Source organism: Protopterus annectens, chromosome 1.part1 (assembly GCF_019279795.1).
Source record: "Protopterus annectens isolate FY-2018-M chromosome 1.part1, PAN1.0, whole genome shotgun sequence".
Classification (NCBI taxonomy): Eukaryota; Metazoa; Chordata; order Ceratodontiformes; family Protopteridae; genus Protopterus; species Protopterus annectens.
The window spans coordinates 809,333,447-809,351,575 of record NC_056726.1 but is presented as its reverse complement, the minus strand read 5'-3'; the positions used below and the strand labels follow the sequence as shown (position 1 = coordinate 809,351,575).

General features: G+C 41.5%; 1 protein-coding gene across 3 annotated transcripts in view; it reads right to left on the bottom strand.

Annotated features, from left to right (window-relative positions):
* The window catches only part of LOC122807294 (uncharacterized protein ZSWIM9-like), a 430,135-nt gene that overhangs the window by 197,554 nt on the left and 214,452 nt on the right, over positions 1-18,129 (bottom strand). For all 3 annotated transcript variants that reach the window (XM_044078424.1, XM_044078428.1, XM_044078426.1), the window contains exon 2: positions 9,027-9,123. In XM_044078424.1, the coding sequence (XP_043934359.1) occupies positions 9,027-9,123 (97 nt within the window). The remainder of the gene's footprint in view (positions 1-9,026; positions 9,124-18,129) is intronic.

The window sequence follows — 18,129 nt, the reverse complement described above, 5'->3', positions numbered from 1 at the left end:
CAGAATCCTGATCAGAAGTATCATAAGCAAACTCAGTCCTAGGTCTCTTACAGGGGGAAGTTTGGCTTCCCCTGATTAAAGTAATAAGGTCTTCAGTCATTCTTATCATTTGTTCTTAAGGCATAGAGGCCTGACCATGCAGTCTGGGCGTCAGTTTTCTAGGCATGGTTCGAGTTTTAGGCCTTGAAGAAGAAGATGGCGCCGGTTTAATATGCAAGTCAGTAGGCCTGAATACACCCTCAGAAGCCGGTGCCTGCACAGTGGCTCCTGATTCATCCAAGGTAGACTTCCACGGGTTCCACAGTTGAAGCATCAATCGGCATACCGGACTCTGAATGGGTCTCAGTAGAGGCCTGCGAATCTGAAGTAGCGGGTATCAGGGGTTGCGAAAGCGCCTTGAGTACCGGTGAACTGGGTGGCCTGTCTCTGTCTTTATCTTTGCGTTTTTTCGGAATGTCAGTAGTCGGATGGCTTACCGAAGACATATCAGGATAATTGAACAGAGCACCAAAAAATTTAGAAGCGCAAATATACTGACGACGGATAGTTCGTGGTTTAAATAAAGCACAAAACTGACAGCGAGGTACGTCATGGTCAGGGCCTAGGCAAGAAATACAGTACGAATGAAAATCTTTATGAGGTATTTGCTTTCCACAAGAAATGCAATTATTTACTTTTACTGACATCGGTTTAGAGCAAGAAAAAGTTTCCCCAATGGGGTACTTAGCTTTTAGTTGAAGACTTTGGTTCTGAAACTCGAAAATGAAAATTTCAGGAGTCGGCCGACCGGCACCTGCGAACTGCTTCTGCTTCGGGCACCACACGGCAAGAAAGACTGATGTAATGGCGTTGGCTGCATGTTTTATACTCCTGATGACCTGACATCACGGAAGAAGAGACAGCAACCGACGTAGGACCCAAGAATTTGTTAATCAGGCCGACTGAGGGCTACTGCAAGCAGATGACCCAAATGCAACAGTGAAAACGAAGAACATCAAATGGATCACGAGTAGAAATGGGGTCTGATGGCTATAAGGAAGATGGAGGCCAAAATATCTGAAGGTGGAATAATGCACTAGAGAGAGAGAGAGAGAGAGAGAGAGAGAGAGAGAGAGACAGACAGATTAAAACAAGCAAACTCAGAAAGCAAAATTATGGTGGAAAAAGGTATGTCTCTATATGCGCGTGCACACGCACACACACACACATACACACACACACACACACACACACACACACACACACACACACACACGACAATTACATTTGGAAGCCATTCTGATGTTGCAGAAGGGGATCTCTTCTGTAATGCTGGTAACCTACAGTCAAGTAATGGTTCTGGTGACAAAGGGCCAACAAGGGAAAGGAAGGCTGTGCAGGCAAAGGCTTACTTGCTTTTCTTGGGAAGACACCACAACAGGAAAGTACAACAGAATAATGCTGAAGGATATCATTAGGAGGCCAAATGTGTGAAAGCACGTACACACACACACACACACACACACACACACACACACACACCTTTCAACAATGTCGCTGCACACATTCCTTGAGAAATCATTACATGATATGGCAATTTATAAAAATTTTCCCAGCTGCTGCTCGTGGATCCAATGCCTAGTTCTTGTCTTCGTATATGGTAAAGAATGGCTATATTAGACACTGTGGGACAACGCTTAGGTGCTTTAAGGTCAGTAGAAGGCACGATCCCCCACAAAAAAAGTTAGCTATATTTAAAATGGATATGACAACATAAAAAACACAATACATTTCCTGGAATCATAAAAGGTCTGTTGGCTATCTGACTCAACATTATTTGACTGACACAGAGCAAATCCAGAACTGATCTCGGGTTCCTGGACTATATTAAAGGTAAGAATCAAAATTATTATCAGCTATAGTCCTGAAACCACTCTAAGAATCTGGAGACATCATTTTTCTCCCTTGTGGTCCATGACTTTAGACTGAACAAAAATGCCGTGCATGAAGGGCTTGGAAATGACTTTATGTGCATGAGGTGAAGGAGGGTAGTCTGAAGTCTGAGGTGATGGAATTACATTTGTCCTTAGAAACGTAAAGCTATTTTCCTTTCTGCTTTCTACAGGACTGACCAGCCTCTAAGACACAGGGTAGGGTCAAGTACCCAAGAAAAGATAACACATCTGGGCAAAAATATTCCTTGGAAATATCCACAAGAAGGAGATACAATCCTGAAATGGACCATTAGCAGAATAACTTTTTCTGACATGTTCATTTTCACCAATGTGAAATGGCAGGAATCTCGCAGAAGAGTGGAACAAGAAACAGTGAATTTTCCACTGTTTACCCTTGTGGATGAACTGGAAACAGAGTATAAAGGATAAGTCCAGATAAAATCACTTTAGGTAGCAGAGCTAGGAAACCCTCTCTCTGATACGCTCCTTGTGGGAGGATTAAAGACGCCTTGTTGAAGTTTCAGGTAATTTACTCAGTTAAGTAGATGGACAAGTGTTCTTGTTCTAACTGTTCACTGATGTAACTAGACTTCAAGCAGTTCTAGGTTTCTATTATGTGAAGTACAATGGAATTATGAATAAACATAGATACTCCATCACAGTTGCCGGTGGAGATGAATGCATGACATGCATTGTACCTTGGAATGCAGGGAGTGCCATCACTGTAATGAACCAGGTGTCTATAATTACACAAAAGCTGTTGTTGTTGAGGTTAAAGAAATCCTCAAGTTCAGAGAGTATGTTGTTTAGGCTTCTGGCATTTTGCAGTCCAACCTTGACATTATCCAGACTGGAGTTTACTATGATGGGGATGTCCATCAGATGAACTCTATCAGCATTATGGTGGAAACAGTATTTTTAACCAGTATGCAAAAAACACAGGGTGAAAAAAATAAAGGCTATCCCTGGCTAAGCAGGTGGATGTATTGCTCATTTCATCCCATGCAAACAAACACTGGATCACCCTAATATGATACAAATTTACTAGTCAATTACTAAAGCCAATTATTTTCTCCTTTAATTTAGGCATTATTCTGGGTGATGGTAGAATGTTGCTCAATGCCAGGGCCTTGTCCTCTCTGAAGACATGAACACAGCGCTCAGTGTCACTCTGCATCTCCCACAGGGTGGAACTCATATGATCATTCACCCCCACAAGGCAAAAAGAAATTTACAATTGCATCTGTGTCACTGCAGGGACCCAAGAGCCCTAGTGACATCCCTAATCCTTACAATCAGGCTACTATCACCCTATCCTTAGCCAAACTGGTGAGTGCTGTATCTGTATATCTTATAAAAAGGAAGAAATAGAAATTGTAGCTGTACTCTTATTTCAAAATACCATTCGTTACCCTTCCGACAGGATGCTGTAAATCGTCACTTATGTCAAGCTGTAAGCAAAGCACATGCGACAGACAGCTGATTGCCCACAACCACAATGTGATGGATGTAAGCATATGCCTCCCTAGCTCCACTATCACCCATGATTCTTTACAGGGGATGGACAGTGGGAGCTCTTAAGCACTGCTGCTGTCAAAACTATGGGATCAGCTTTTCAAGTTTCCACACAACTGTACTCATTGGGAAGCTGGAAAATCTTGTCCACATTCTTGGGGATAGAGTATCATGACTGTCCCATATTGCAAACCTGGCAACTTCTTGCAAGACATCCAATGGAGCCAGGCTCTATATCATAACATGGATGAAGTCCTAACTATGACCCAGATGACCCAAGTTTGATTATCTGCACAAAAGATGCTGAAAGTAGGCAGGGAAGGATGGGAAACAGTGGTCAACACTGGGTCACCCATTGTGTTAGGGTGGGGGTGGTCCAGCCAGTTGCAATGTCAGCTCCTACTAGAAAAAGAGGTGTACAGCATGAAGCACTAGGGATTAGCATATGCTTGGGTCTGCCAAACTGTGTCTGTATGACAGCCATCATGGGACATGGGAGCAACACACATGTCTACAGGGGAAAGTGTAGCTAGACTTCTAGTCAGATGACACAGATGGAGATGGGGCCTTAACAAAAAGAAAAAAAAATGACAGCTGTCTTAATGATAACCTCTGTGTTATGCTCTGACCTTACAAAATACAAAAGGGTTGACTGTGATGGACAGCTGGTTAGCAGGCAGAGGGGGGAGGGTATAACTACCCACCCAGGAATCATCCAAGAGGTATGAGAGGAAAACCTGTATGGTATTTTTAATGTTTTCTGCGGAGAGAAAATGGACACTATAGGCCACTTGCCACATGGCTGTACTATCTGCATAACCTTCTCAAATTTGGAGATATTCAGGTAGTGACAGGATGGAATGTGCTTCAACCTCATCACTGGTTCTTAAGTTCATAGATGTATACTACGCTAATAGCTACAAAGACCTTTATAAGCCTAGCAGTGCACCCAAAATTTTCCCATGAATTTTTATTTACATAAGGGGTGTATGTTAGTTGAGACATGATTTTCTGACTGCCTCTGTCCATCAGACATCGGCACCAGACCATGCGTGAATTTCTGATTTCCCCTCCATTGGTCCAGGTTACACTTGAATAGGGTTAGGGAGAAACTCTGTTTTACATGGATAGGGAGCCTATTCCAGGGAATCAGAATTCTCTGAGATAACATCTCTCTCTCCAGCATGTCTTATTTATGTTACAAGCAAAATTCTGGTCCTTAGATCTAGTAGTCCTGATGGTGTTTGTTTTGTGGACATGCAAAAGATTCATCACAGCTGGATCCAAGGATGCCTTCTATGCCAGGCATAGGTCACCTCTCAGTAATCTGTAGGAAAGAGTACACAGACAGGGCTCTGAGGTGGTCCGCACAGGACAGTGTGTTTATGCCCTGCATTCTTTCTGTAAGGAACCTCAGCATGGGTTTCAGTTGCAGCATGCATCTGGTCAGATACATATCGTAGGGGGCACTATACTCAATAATGGGTCTCATCAGGGCCAAATACAATGGTGCTATGACCTCCATGGACCAAGATGCTATGCTTCTACTTATAAGATGAACAACACAGAATGATTTCCTTACTACCTTGGACATATGTTGGTCAAAGGATAGGTTACTATCTGCATTAGTTTTGTTAATGATGTAGTTCCCTGGGGTAGCCAAATTACCAAAAGGTTCTATTATGCATTACTTGGATTGAATTTTAAGCTGTGGCTTTGACACCAGTCATTTGCGTTAAGACCTTCCTGTAAGATGTTAGTCCCTTGGGGGGAATTCTATGACTGCTCCTAACTTACAACCATCTGCAAAGTTGTCAGCCAGATGCCCTTGACTCTTGAAAAGTATAAGCCAAAGAGGAGCAGGCCCAGCATGGACTGCCGAGGGACTCAACTGGTGACTGGTCTCTTTGTGGAGTGGGTTTCACAAATCCTAATTTGCTGGGTCCTACCTGTAAGCCAGCTGGCTATCCAACAAGTTATATAGGGGTTTTATGTTATACAGGGGTTTATGTCCAATTCTGTAAGTTTGTTTACAATGCCTGAGTGGGGTACTGTGTCAAATGCCTTAGCCTTAGCCAGGTCGAGGTAGGCAGTAAGCACCATTTTACCCTCATCCACAGTCTTTATGACCTTCTCTAAGCAGTCCACCAGGCTTAGTAGGCATGACCTTCCCTTGACAAAAAACAAACTGAGTTAGGTCTAGTATCTGAAGGTTTCTTATGTCTCTGTTCATCATTTTCATGATAATTCATTCCACGGCTTTGAATATGAGCCTAGTCAAACTAATGGGACCATAGTTTCTGGGGTCTGTTGATGGTCCACCTTTATGAAGAGGGATGACCACTGCAGGCCTCCATTCTCATGGCACAAAGCCTGTTCTGAAACTATCGTTAAATAGTGACCCCAGTGACCCTGGCAGATCATATTTTTGGCTATTCAGAAGGCACCCAAGCATATTATCAGATCCCACTTGAAGCTGTATTTTTGGCCTTGAGGGGCACAGTCAGGGCCTGCTTCCTATTTATAGTTGGTGGGGTTAAGTTTAAAAGTTTTTTCGGGAGGGTGGCTGGGAGTTAGTCGGGGATAAAGTTGGAAATGAATTTGTCAGCCAGCAGATTCACTATCACTTGGCATAGTGAATGCAGTGCCAATAACCACCAGTCTGGCAGACAGTTGCATGCTACCTGTGAGGTTTCTGAAACAATTGAAGAAGGCCTTATGGCTGTCTTTTACCAGTGAGGCTATCCTGACTTCGAAATGAGCTTTCTTCATCTTGAGAAACCCTCTTAGTTGTCTGTTTAGTTTGAAGGAGTTCTTATCTTTTTGGGAGTTACACTGCTTGATTTTTAGCCCTGACTTTTACCCTTTTGTTGTATAACCTGTTTTATTTAGGATTCTAGCAGTTTGGTTTGTTTTTAGTTAGTTTTGGACTTGCTTCTGGTAGGTACTGCTCCTATATGCAGACACTGATATGGTAGTACAAAATTTCTGTGAACAAATCTGCAGAGGTTGCCGAGTTGTCTGGGTTTGAGTAGTTTGCTTTGGAATCATTCCTAACTATTACAGTATTAACTGGGGTTACTATATTGATTTTTTTACTTCAAAGGAGACAGCTTTGTGATTAGACCTCACCAGGGAGGACATGACACTTGGGGGGGCATTCTCCCATACTTGTGAGTACTAGTTCCAATATGTTAAAACCTCTAGTGGGTGCATTCACAACCTTGTCAAGGATGTATCTGTGTTTACAAAGCCCAGAAATCTCTATGCCTGCAAATATAGGGCCTTATACGATTTCCAGTCAAAGGGTGGTTAACCTCCCCCATGGATAAGGTGTTTGGTTGAATGGTGAGTGACTCAAGCAGGTTTAAGTATGAGCTATGGGCTTCAAAGGACATAAATGGTGACCTAAGATTGCTAGGATATGGTATGAGACTTTGTCTACAGTTATTTGCACATGGAGAAACTCCAATGCCTCATCCTGTTGTTATGATCCTCTATAAGAGTATTCCTCTGTAGCTTCCAGCATTTTGACTCACACAAGTACTTTTAAAACTTCTTAGGAGATGGTTCGCTATCTGAGAATTCAGCTGGTGTCTTGGCAAACTGTACTGAACGAATGCTCAGCTAAACAGGCCTAAATATACTGGTTTGCCAAGACAAAACAGATGCCATAAGGATATGATTCCAGCACTGGAAAAGTTAGCACTTAGAACCTCAGTGCTGTAACCAATGATGCCTGCATGTCTGTTGTCACCGAAACCAAAGTTGATAAAGCCAGTAAAAGATAAACCCACAAAGAGCTTGCACCAGAAAGGATGGTGACAAAGTGACATCAGAAGGACTGGTAAGGAGAAAAAAATGGCATATGCCAGACCAATGCTGGAGAGACCAGTAACAGAATTAAGGCCATTGATGTCTCTACTGCCCTATCAACGCAGGGCTGAAACTTCACAAGGAATCAGGACATAAATATGAAACAGCAGCATATGCAAAGGCACCAAAAAGGTCTTTCTGGATGACAGGTACAGAAATCATTAAAAGCAGGACAGGTAACTGCAAAAAAGGTGAAGGTGACACGTGCGCCAGCACTGCAGCTGGTATAAGGGCAGAACAGAATGAAGCTCCAGAAGGAAAGCTCAATGGAGACTCCTTGTATTACAACAGCATAGCGGCAGTAGTAAAGCCTTTCAACTTTATGAAATGAAAAAGCCTTACAGTTGCTGCCAAGTCGTGATGGGTCTGATTAGTGAAGCTTTCCATGTCCAACTTACAGATGCCAACTATAATGCTTCCCACTATACCACCATGTGCTACACTAACCGAAAGGAAACAAATCTATTTTTTTCTAACTGTTTTTCCGGAGAGCGGACACCCTCATAGGTTCATACTAGGCTATCTGCCCTGGGGCAATTATAAGCCTAGCCCGATTCTGTATGGCTTACGCCACCCCTTGATTTGAGTATACTGTGCCCTTTTTAAGGTTTAGTTTACTGTGCCTCTGTCTAATAGTGACACAGGAGTAATCCCTGGGACAAACCTACGATCCCCCATCCACCTATTGAGATTCTTCTTGAAGAGATTCAGTGAGGTGCTCTGCCTCACATGAACTGGAATTCTATTCCAGAGCGAAGGGAGCCTCTGGGTTATGAACCTGTCCCTCCAGCAAGTTCTATTTATTTCTGTGCTGAGGTTCAAGTCCCTCGAGCGTGTGGCTCTAAGGGATTTAGATTTACTGAGGTGGAGCATGTCCATTAATTCTGGATTTGACATAACTTTGTATGTCAGGCATAGATCGCCTCGAAGTAGGCGGTATGCAACTGAGTAGAGCTGGAGTTTTAGAAATTTCTGCCCCAAACCCCCAATCTCTTCATGTACAATCTGTGAGATCACAACTCCTTCCTGAATTCTAAATATACTACATCTGATTTTGCACCACATGTGGTAAACAGGAATCAAGTGCAAAAACCCTCAATTTCTAAATGTACCACTCCGGAGATCATATAACTAAAACAAAAGGAACATACAGTTAATCCCTTTTCTCTTTCTTTTTGCGACCTTGGATGCAGAATACAAATCAAGGGTGCAGGTAAAACTACCAAAAAGAGGGGTGCTGTTAACCTCCAAAAACATCTGATATGTCTAATAACTACGTAGATGGACTGATCCAAATGTTCCCTTCATGCAGCTATTGGACCAGAAGACAAACAGGTAATTACATAAAAACAAGAAAAAAAAAAAAAAACGCTTTGATTTTTTTTTGTGTGCAGTGATTTAACAGTATTACATAAAGGATAGTATATAACTACATAAAGAGTTGATATTAATGACAGAATAAGGAATTTCCAACTCTCTCTCTCTCCGTGAATGCATTAGGATTCAGTAGCAAACCAGACACTTTTACATGAAGACTGAGTTATGTACAAACGATACAACATGGCTGCAATTTGTCATGTCATAGGGCAGCAATTTAACATTTTAGATCACTTAAGTAAGGCAGTAACAGAAAACCATACTCACAGCCACAAATAAAAAACTCACAATTGACCAAACAGTGGGTAAAATATAGCTACATACCTCAGACATCTCATCGGACAGGTTATCTGATAAGTTGTCAGACACTGTTGGTGACAGTGGCCTCTTAGTGGCAGACATTTCGCACAACTGTAGAAAACTGTGAAAAAAAAAATATCACTGAAAGAAAGAACATCAGCGAGGACAAGCTATAAGTAGATAAACAGAATTTGGCTCAACTAATAAACCTTGAACAAGTGTTAAAAATAACCTACCAAATACTCCTAAAAAAACCCCTCATCTATTACAAGCAGTCCTGAATCTTCTTCCCACATTCTACAATACAGCACCACCTACTGGAAGACTATTTAAGGCATCTAAATCCTGTTCAATTAGCTGAAACACCTGATGTTCATAAGGATTATTTGCATATATCCCACGTGCCTCTGCTACAAGAGGTTTGGGAGGTCACTCAGTGGAAGTTCTAGCTTTGCTGGAGTTTTCATTTTGTTTTTACTGATTGGTTCTTCAGTGACCTTCTCACTCATTGTTTTAGTTTGTTGTTTGGGATATTTTGATAGTGACCCTAATGATAATGCACATCAACTGTGTATAACAGTCCTGTGTTTCTTACGCTTAGTCAAGCACTCTGCTTATGCTGATGAGATAATAACAAGGCCAAAATATGCATATCAACATCAAGTCATGGGCATTCAAAATTGCCAATTAGCAGAAACACCTGATGTTCATAAGGATCATTTGCATATATCCCACGTGCCTCTGCTCCAAGAGGTTTGGGAGGTCACTCAGTGGAAGTTCTAGATTTGCTGCTGTTTTCATTTTGTTTTTACTGTTCCATAAAAATGTAATTTTCCCTGTTTCACTATGTGCACATACAGTACACACGTATATAGAGATATATGCATACATGTACTTGTGCACACATCACGCTCATGTTGTGCATGTCTGTAAGTATGTGTGTGTATATATATATATATATATATATGGACGTATGTGTGTATATAGAGACACAAACACATGTACATGTGTGTCTACCTACATACTTCCTCCCCCATTCCAAAGACATGCAGTAGGTGAACTGGACAAACTAAATTGATTGTAGGTGAGAGGGCTTGAGGTATGGAAAGACAACTGTGACAGGGCCACCTGGTCGAGTAAACATTGGCTCTAGAAAACTGCCACTATTGAAATCACAGCTCAACTCCATGTGAAAAGGGGTTGTGCATGGATGAATGGATACACAAATACATATGAATTTGTGTGTGCGAGCATACATGTGTATGTATGTATATATATATATATATATATATATATATATATATATATATATATAGGTTCATACGTTAGTGTATATATATATATATATATATATATATATATATATATATATATATATATATATATATATATATAGGTTCCATTCAGAATTTTGAAGCTCAAAGCTTCGAATTTCATATGATTGAAGATCATATGTTCAAAGTTTCAAAACTTCGAAATCCTGAATGGAGATTGGGATTCAATAATGGCTCCCAGTCTGCAGTCATCTGTGAACTTTGTTAGCCAGAGTCCCTTAGTGTTGGCCTGTACTTCAGAGAAGTAGATGCAAAGAAGGGCGGATTAATGCCCAGCTTAGTAAGTCCATCTATGATTCCAGAGTGGGGGATGGTGTCAAAGGCCTTGGCGAGGTCCAGATAGGCTGTGTGGGTCGCCTTACCCTCGTCCACGGCTTTGGAGACTGATTTGAAGTATACACACACACACACACACACACACACACATTTGTGTGCGTGTTTCCATATATATGTATGTGTGCATATGTGTATTTATATATATATATATATATATATATATATATATATATATATATATATATATATATATACATACATACACACACAACACACACACACACACACACGATATATATATATATATATAAAATGAAAATAAAATGATAGTGTAAGCCATAGGCATCTTGCACAGCTTCTCGCACTTATTTTCAATTTTAGTTTTTTTTTGGGGGGGGGGGCAAAAGGCCAAAAATCAGTGACACATTTTAAACACTGCTTGTATAATTCTGGAAAGTTGCTAGGATAAAATGTGTTACCACCATGCATTTCACTGCCAAGACTTGAGCCCAGCCAGGACCCTGTGCACTACAGTCAGAGAAACATACCACTATGCCAAATCAGTAGTTTCCTGAAAGACAGGAAGACTGAATAAAAAGTTGTGTTACCATTTATTTTCTACAGAATATGAAGTCTGAAATTCAAATGCCTGTCAGTATTTAGTGAATTCAATCCTTCAGTGATTTGCCACAAAAATACTGAAAACCACAGATTTAATGAAGAATTGAACAGAACAAAATATGAGGCATAAATTCACAAGTGGTGGTGGCTAGGGACTTTACATTTCCGATATAAATCTCTTCAGAGAAGATCTAGTTAAAGTGCTTTTTCACTAATGACCAAATTGATTTTTAAATGTAAAATTTTTAAATTGGTAATGAGATTTATGAATGTGCTTTGCCAGATTGTCTATTGAAGTCCAATATTACACATGCTTGCCAGCATTATATCATATCAGTTAAGTCACCAAGCAACAAGTGAGCTATATCCTGTTGAACTGAATTTGAGTGCTATGACCTGCACAAACATATAGTATGACTCTAACAATCACTTCATCATAGGAATGGTCCCTTATCACCACTGAAAACAGAACTGAGCTTGTTGCTGAAAAATTAAAAAAGCAGGTCTTATTTAAACTTATAATGCAACCCTAGAAGTCAGTGAGTAAATTGGAAGGAACACACTGTGTGCATTAATGGAAAACACTACCAAAACATTACGTCCGCATGCTCATTAGAACTATAACTTGTTTTTAATCTGCACCGCAGATAAGTCAGCATCTGCTACAGACATCACTTCTAAAAACGAGCTACATCAGCATACAGCAATCGCAAACATACACAGAATTTCCCCTTGCTTCATCCTCAAACTAATCCAGCACTCTCAGCCTCGTTTTTAGGACATCGGACTGTGTGTGGCACAACAAGCCAACGATTTATAAAACATCTTGTATTCCCACACACGCTCTGTTCTCCGGAATACAAGAAAATATACTTAAACGAACAAGTACATTGCTTGATCAAGCCTCTTATACAGCCTACAGCAAATACACAACAGCAAGACTTAGAGAATACGAAAAACTTGTTCTGCAAATTCTGTACACATAATGTTTATAATAAAACCAACTATTATGAGACTGAGGTGCAAGAATTAAACAGCCTGTTTCATACCGCATACATTAAAAGTTCCTGCACCTTCGAAAATTGTACTAAAACGCTTCCAACCAACTACATATTTAGCTTGTATTTAAATTCAGTTAGCGTTCTTTAAAAAGCAAAACACTAAAATATCACTAAGCCAAAAGATATCATTGGAAGGTAAATTACTGGGGTATTTTCTGGTTACTTACACAACCACATTCCTCTCACTAAAACAGCCAAAGCTCTGCAGCAGCACAGCAGTCATTTCCTCCATGCAGATAACTCCACCAGCAAAAGCAAAACCAGCCAAAGCTCTCCAGCAGCAATCGCTCCTTTCCTATGTGCAGAATGCACGTAACTCCATCAGCAAATGCAAAAACAGCCAAAGCTCTGCAGCAGCAATTGTTTTCGCGGTCACAGATCCATTCAAACAGCCGGAAAGGACGTGAGCCCTCAAGCTCAATTCCAACAGGCTGAAGGTGCTGACGTCATAGCGCAAGTGATGATGTCAGCTCAAAAAGGCACGGAAAAAAAAATTAAAAACAGCTGGAAAAAAAATCGGAAATGAAGGGGTGCCACTCGGGAATCGTGGCACCCCATTACTTGGACCCCAAAACTCGGTAAAAATCTTTGAAATACCCCCACCACCACCCCAGAGATGAGGCATCTGTAGTTACCATGCCAAGGGAAAGATGAATGGGCAGCATAAGAGAACCAGAGGGGATGTTATCCACTACTGAATATGCTGTCTGCAAACTGGGGTGACTGTGACAGGATAACTCATTAGTTGTTGGGGGGATAGACCACTGGACAGAAAGGATCCACTAAAGGACAGGACTCTCATATAAAACCTCGCTTGACATATGAAGGTGATTAACACTGCCAGTGATCCCAACAGATGAAGAATCAAGTGAAGTGGGAGATGCTGGTTACAGTAACAACTAAGCTTGAAGATATAACTGCACTTTGGTTGCAAGACATTTGGCTGACAGGTAGTGTCTGGGTGGCACCCAATAATCTTGGGACATGGGTGGGGACCTATAGCAGGCTACGACCTGAATCACTGTCTTAACCAATGTTAGCTGCACCTGAAGCATCTCAGATGCGTTATGTTGGGCTACCAGTCTGAAGGTGTGCGCATCCTTTATGAATATGGAAACACCACCGCCTTTGGAGCTTCAGTCCACGTTGTGGGGCCAAAAGGTGTGGAATGAGTTGCAGCCTGGTAGTGCAGAGGTGCTTTCTGCTGCCTTGAACCAGGTCTCTGTTACAGCACAAATGTCGATGTTCTTCATTTTAAGGAGTGCTTAGAGCGAGTGCATTTTGAGATTTAGACTTCTAATGTTGAGCAGCATGACCCTCAAATTGCATTTGTTTGTAGCTGTTACGGTGGTAATTTGGTCTTTGGAACAACACCTAAAAAAGGCACTATACGGGTGGCAAGAGCCTTGGCCAGTATCCGAAACCTCAGGGGTGACAGATGCAGGCCATCTCTGGCAAAGCATCGAGGTCTGTTAATCATGTCATCCCAGGCAGACAGATACTGGATCCCCTTAGAATGACGCCAGAAACTTAGCCAATTGTTGAAATCAATCATTTTCTGCTTGTATTGTGGTATAATTATGTGTGATGTTAGGATGCTGCTCAGGGCTAGGGTCATACCCCCCCCCCCCGGGCTACATAATCCAAGAGCTCCTCCATGCCTCTTTTCATGTAGTAAAGGGAGGTAAGTCTCATGTCATTTACACCCACATGTACAATAACAGAATCACATTTGCACCTATTGTTGAGGGAACTGAGTGCATGCGTTATGTGATGGATCCTGGCGCCTGACAGGCAGCTGACTGTTACTTTCTCCTTATTCAACCTAGCGAGTGGGACATCAGTGTGCCTCACTATCAAGTCACCTATGACTAGTGTGTTGGGCATGCTGTTTTGCCTCAGGGGCTTTGGTTGAGTGGCACACTGTTTAGGAGAGTTATGTGTTTCGTGATTAGTGTTGTGTTGTGGTGGTCGAGTGCATTTCTGCCTTGGAGGTCTCTGCTGTTTGGGTAAATTTTTATTGAGAGCCTCCACGAAGGTGGGTGTGTGGTTTGTGTTTTTGTCTGAAGGCAATGCTGGTGTGTGTTCTGGAGGGCTATGTGTTCCATGTGGTGTGGTGCAAGTGTTGACCTTCTCCTCTTGACCAGCTATTCCAGTCTTGGCTGGAGAGTGCGTGGCTTCCAATTTGGATATATAAATGCATCTCTCGCAAGTCTGAGTGTTGGGAGGTAAGAGGAGAGGATTGTTGGTATACATGAGGCAGTTGCTACATTGCCTCAGGATGCCCAAGTTCACCAGGTTAATAGGGGAAAGCACAGGGAAATTACCTTTAGACATGCCTGGAAGGGTGGGCATTAATACGTACTGGAGCTGTTTCCTTGTAGAATGTTTAGTGCTGGTAGCACTTTTGTGTGCTACAATAATTGCTACAAGAAGTCTGGTAAAGTGCTAAACTAACAAGCTAGTAAAAGTGCAGGAAAGGAGAGAACTAGCAGATGTAAGGGTAAAATCGAACAGCAGACTTTGGCACTGCTCAGAAGCTTACAAACAGTCCTGGATGCAGCAAATCTGTTTCTGAACTAGATTCATTACATGAAAGATGGGAAACAAGTGCAGATGTGGGGTTTTAAACCAGAAAGATGAAAGAGATGGATAAATTGCACAAATGGTCAATAAACTACAATTTCTGATCAATAAACTACAGCTTCTGGGCCAAAAAAATACTCCTCTTAAGGTAGATAGGCTACCTAGTACTTACCACTACCACTGAGAAGCTAGACGGCTTCCCTCCAACACAGAAATGCTTGGAGGGCTCAGAAGCTTACAAACAGTCCTGGATACAGCAAATTTGCACCTGGACAAGACTAGTTACAGGAAAGGTGGAGAACAAGCGCAAATGTGGGCTTTTAAACCAGAAAGTTGAAACGAGATGGAAAAACTACCCAAACGGCCAATAAACTACAATTTCTGGGCCAGGAACCATTCCTCTTGTGATAGATAGGGTACCTATTACTTACCACTCCCACTGACAAGCTAAAAGGCTTTCCTCCAACACAGAAAGGCTTGGGGGCTCAGAAGCTTACACACAATCCTGGATACAGCAAATCTGTACCTAGACTAGGCTAGTTACAGGAAAGGCGGGGAAACAAGCGCAAACACAGTCTTTTAAACCAGAAAGTTTAAAGAGATGGAAAACTACCCAAACAGCCAATAAACTGCAAGGTCTGAGCCAGAAACAACTCCTCTTGTGGTAGACAGGCTACCTAGTGCTTACCGCTCCCACTGATAAGCTAGAAGGCTTCCCTCCAACACAGAAAGGCTTGGGGGCTCAGAAGCTTACAAACAGTCCTGGATACAGCAAATCTGTACCTGGACAAGACTAGTTACAGGAAAGGCAGGGAACAAATGCAAATGCGTGCTTTTAAACCAGAAAGTTGAAAGATATGGAAAAACTGCCCAAACGGCCAATAAACTACAATTTCTGGGCCAAAACCCACTCCTCTCGTGGTAGATAGGCTACCTAGTGCCTGCCACTCCCACTAATAAGCTAGAAGGCTTCCCTCAAACACAGAAAGGTTGGGGGCTCAGAAGCTTACCAACAGTCCTGGATAAAGCAAGTCTGTATCTGGACTAGATTAGATACAGGAAAGACAGGAAACAAGCTTAGAATTTTTTTTTTATATACAGAAAAGCAGCTAAAACAGGAGTAAATACAATTCAAATGTAGTGCAGGTTAGTGCACTTGAGTGTGTAGCAATATTACGGCAAATACAGTTTAAGTGCAATTAAATTAACAAATGACTAAAAACAAGTGCAGAACGCAGTAAATTAGAAGGCTAGTAACAAGCAGTAAATAAGTGCAACTGAACAGATAACAGCACGCAGAACAGCAAACTAAGACAGTTACAATAAGAACAGCTGAATAAAGTATATACATATATATATATATATATATATATATATATATATATATATATATATATATATACAGAAAATTAGCTGGTGTTTGTGAGTATAGGGCAATTATTCTCAGTCAAATAATGGCAGACTCGACTGAAGAATATGCCAATAACTCTGTCTCTTAAAATAAGTAGTCGATAACTGTAGAATATATAAATGTTCCAGTACCTTATACAGAACCAAAACGGCCCTTAAATCCAAACAGTATTCACTTCTTCGGATCCAGTTTTCCTTCGTGGTTCTTTAATAACCCAAAGTTAATAGCGTTTATATACAGAAAACGCCAAAGCCACATCCAACAGTGAAGATATTATCAAAGGATACTTCAAACTGGCAAAAGAATACAGGCTGAAAGCCAACAGTTAGAATGTTGCCAGAAGATACTTCAAATTGGCAACAAAAATGCAGGCAAAGTATCTATTCAGCATCACAAAAGGTCATCCACCTCGCAACTAAGCAGGCTCCCTCTGATCCATCTTCCGTACGGTACTGGGCGTTCACCCCTTTCAATAAACTAGGACCATGTCACGAAAAAGTACAGTTTTATACCTACCATAAATGTAGATGTTCGAAGATCCACATTGCTGCAGTCCTTACTTAAGGGTAGTCCACTGTCCTCGGTCAGCCCGAATACCAAAGTATTAGGCTGACGTCGGTCATGGGCGCCTAGATCTGACATCAGAGCGTCAGGGTATAAAGGCGCATGACCGACGTCATATCCTCAGTCTTTTCTTGCCCCAGATGTCAGAAGGCCAAACCAGAAAGGCCACAGCCAAAAACAGAATACCTCCCAAAAACATGCCCCACAACAACCATCACCTAAAGCATAGCACCAAGTCAAACTACAGAGGGGAAGGAGGGAGGGTAAATTGGACTGCAGCAATGTGGATCTTCGAACATCTACATTTATGGTAGGTACAAAACTGTACTATGTTCTTCATCTCACATTGCTGCAGTCCTTACTTATGGGTAGAATCCCAAAGCAACGGGAAAGGGAGGATGGTAAAAATCATAAAGCATTAGGGGCCGCTAAAATGCCCTGTAAAATTGCAGTGGCAAATCCAGCCCTAGACTTAGAATAAAGAGGAAGGTGGTAATGTTTAGAAAAGGTATGCACTGAACTCCAAGTAGCTGCCTCCAAAATGTCTTTTGTAGATACTCCCCTTATAAAGGCCGTAGAAGTAGCAGTAGCCCTAGTGGAATGAGGCCTGATTCCAGCAGGAATCTCCTTACCATGATGGGAATAACAGAAAGAAATACAAAACCCAATCCATTTAGAAATAGTTTGTTTTGAAACAGGTTTACCCTGTGAACCCAAAGCAAAAGAAACAAACAATTGCTGAGACTGTCTGAACTCCTTGGTTCTGCTCAAATAATAACGCAACTGCCTGTGAATATCCAAAGTATGCAAAATTTTCTCCCTTTATTTTGGGGTTTGCATAAAAAGTAGGCAAATGAATAGTTTGATTTAAGGCCACACTAGAAACCACTTTAGGCATAAAGGAAGGATTAGTACGCAAAGATACCCTATCCTTATGAAAAATCAGGAAAGGCTCCACTGCCATGAGGGCCTGTAATTCAGAAACCCTTCTTGCAGAGGTAATGGCCAACAAAAAAGCAGTTTTCCATGATAAATACTTTAACTCGGCAGAAGCTGCAGGCTCAAAAGGTTGTAGCGTAAGTTTTTCCAACACAAAATTGAGATCCCAAGCAGGAGTAGGAGCTCTACGTGGGGGTCTTATATTCTTTGCCCCTCTAAGAAATTGCTTAAACCAAGGATGAGAGAATAAAGGAGGGTCACAATCATAGTGAGCAGAAATGGCTGCAGCATGGACCTTTATTGAGGAGAAAGACAAACCCTTGTCCAATAACTCA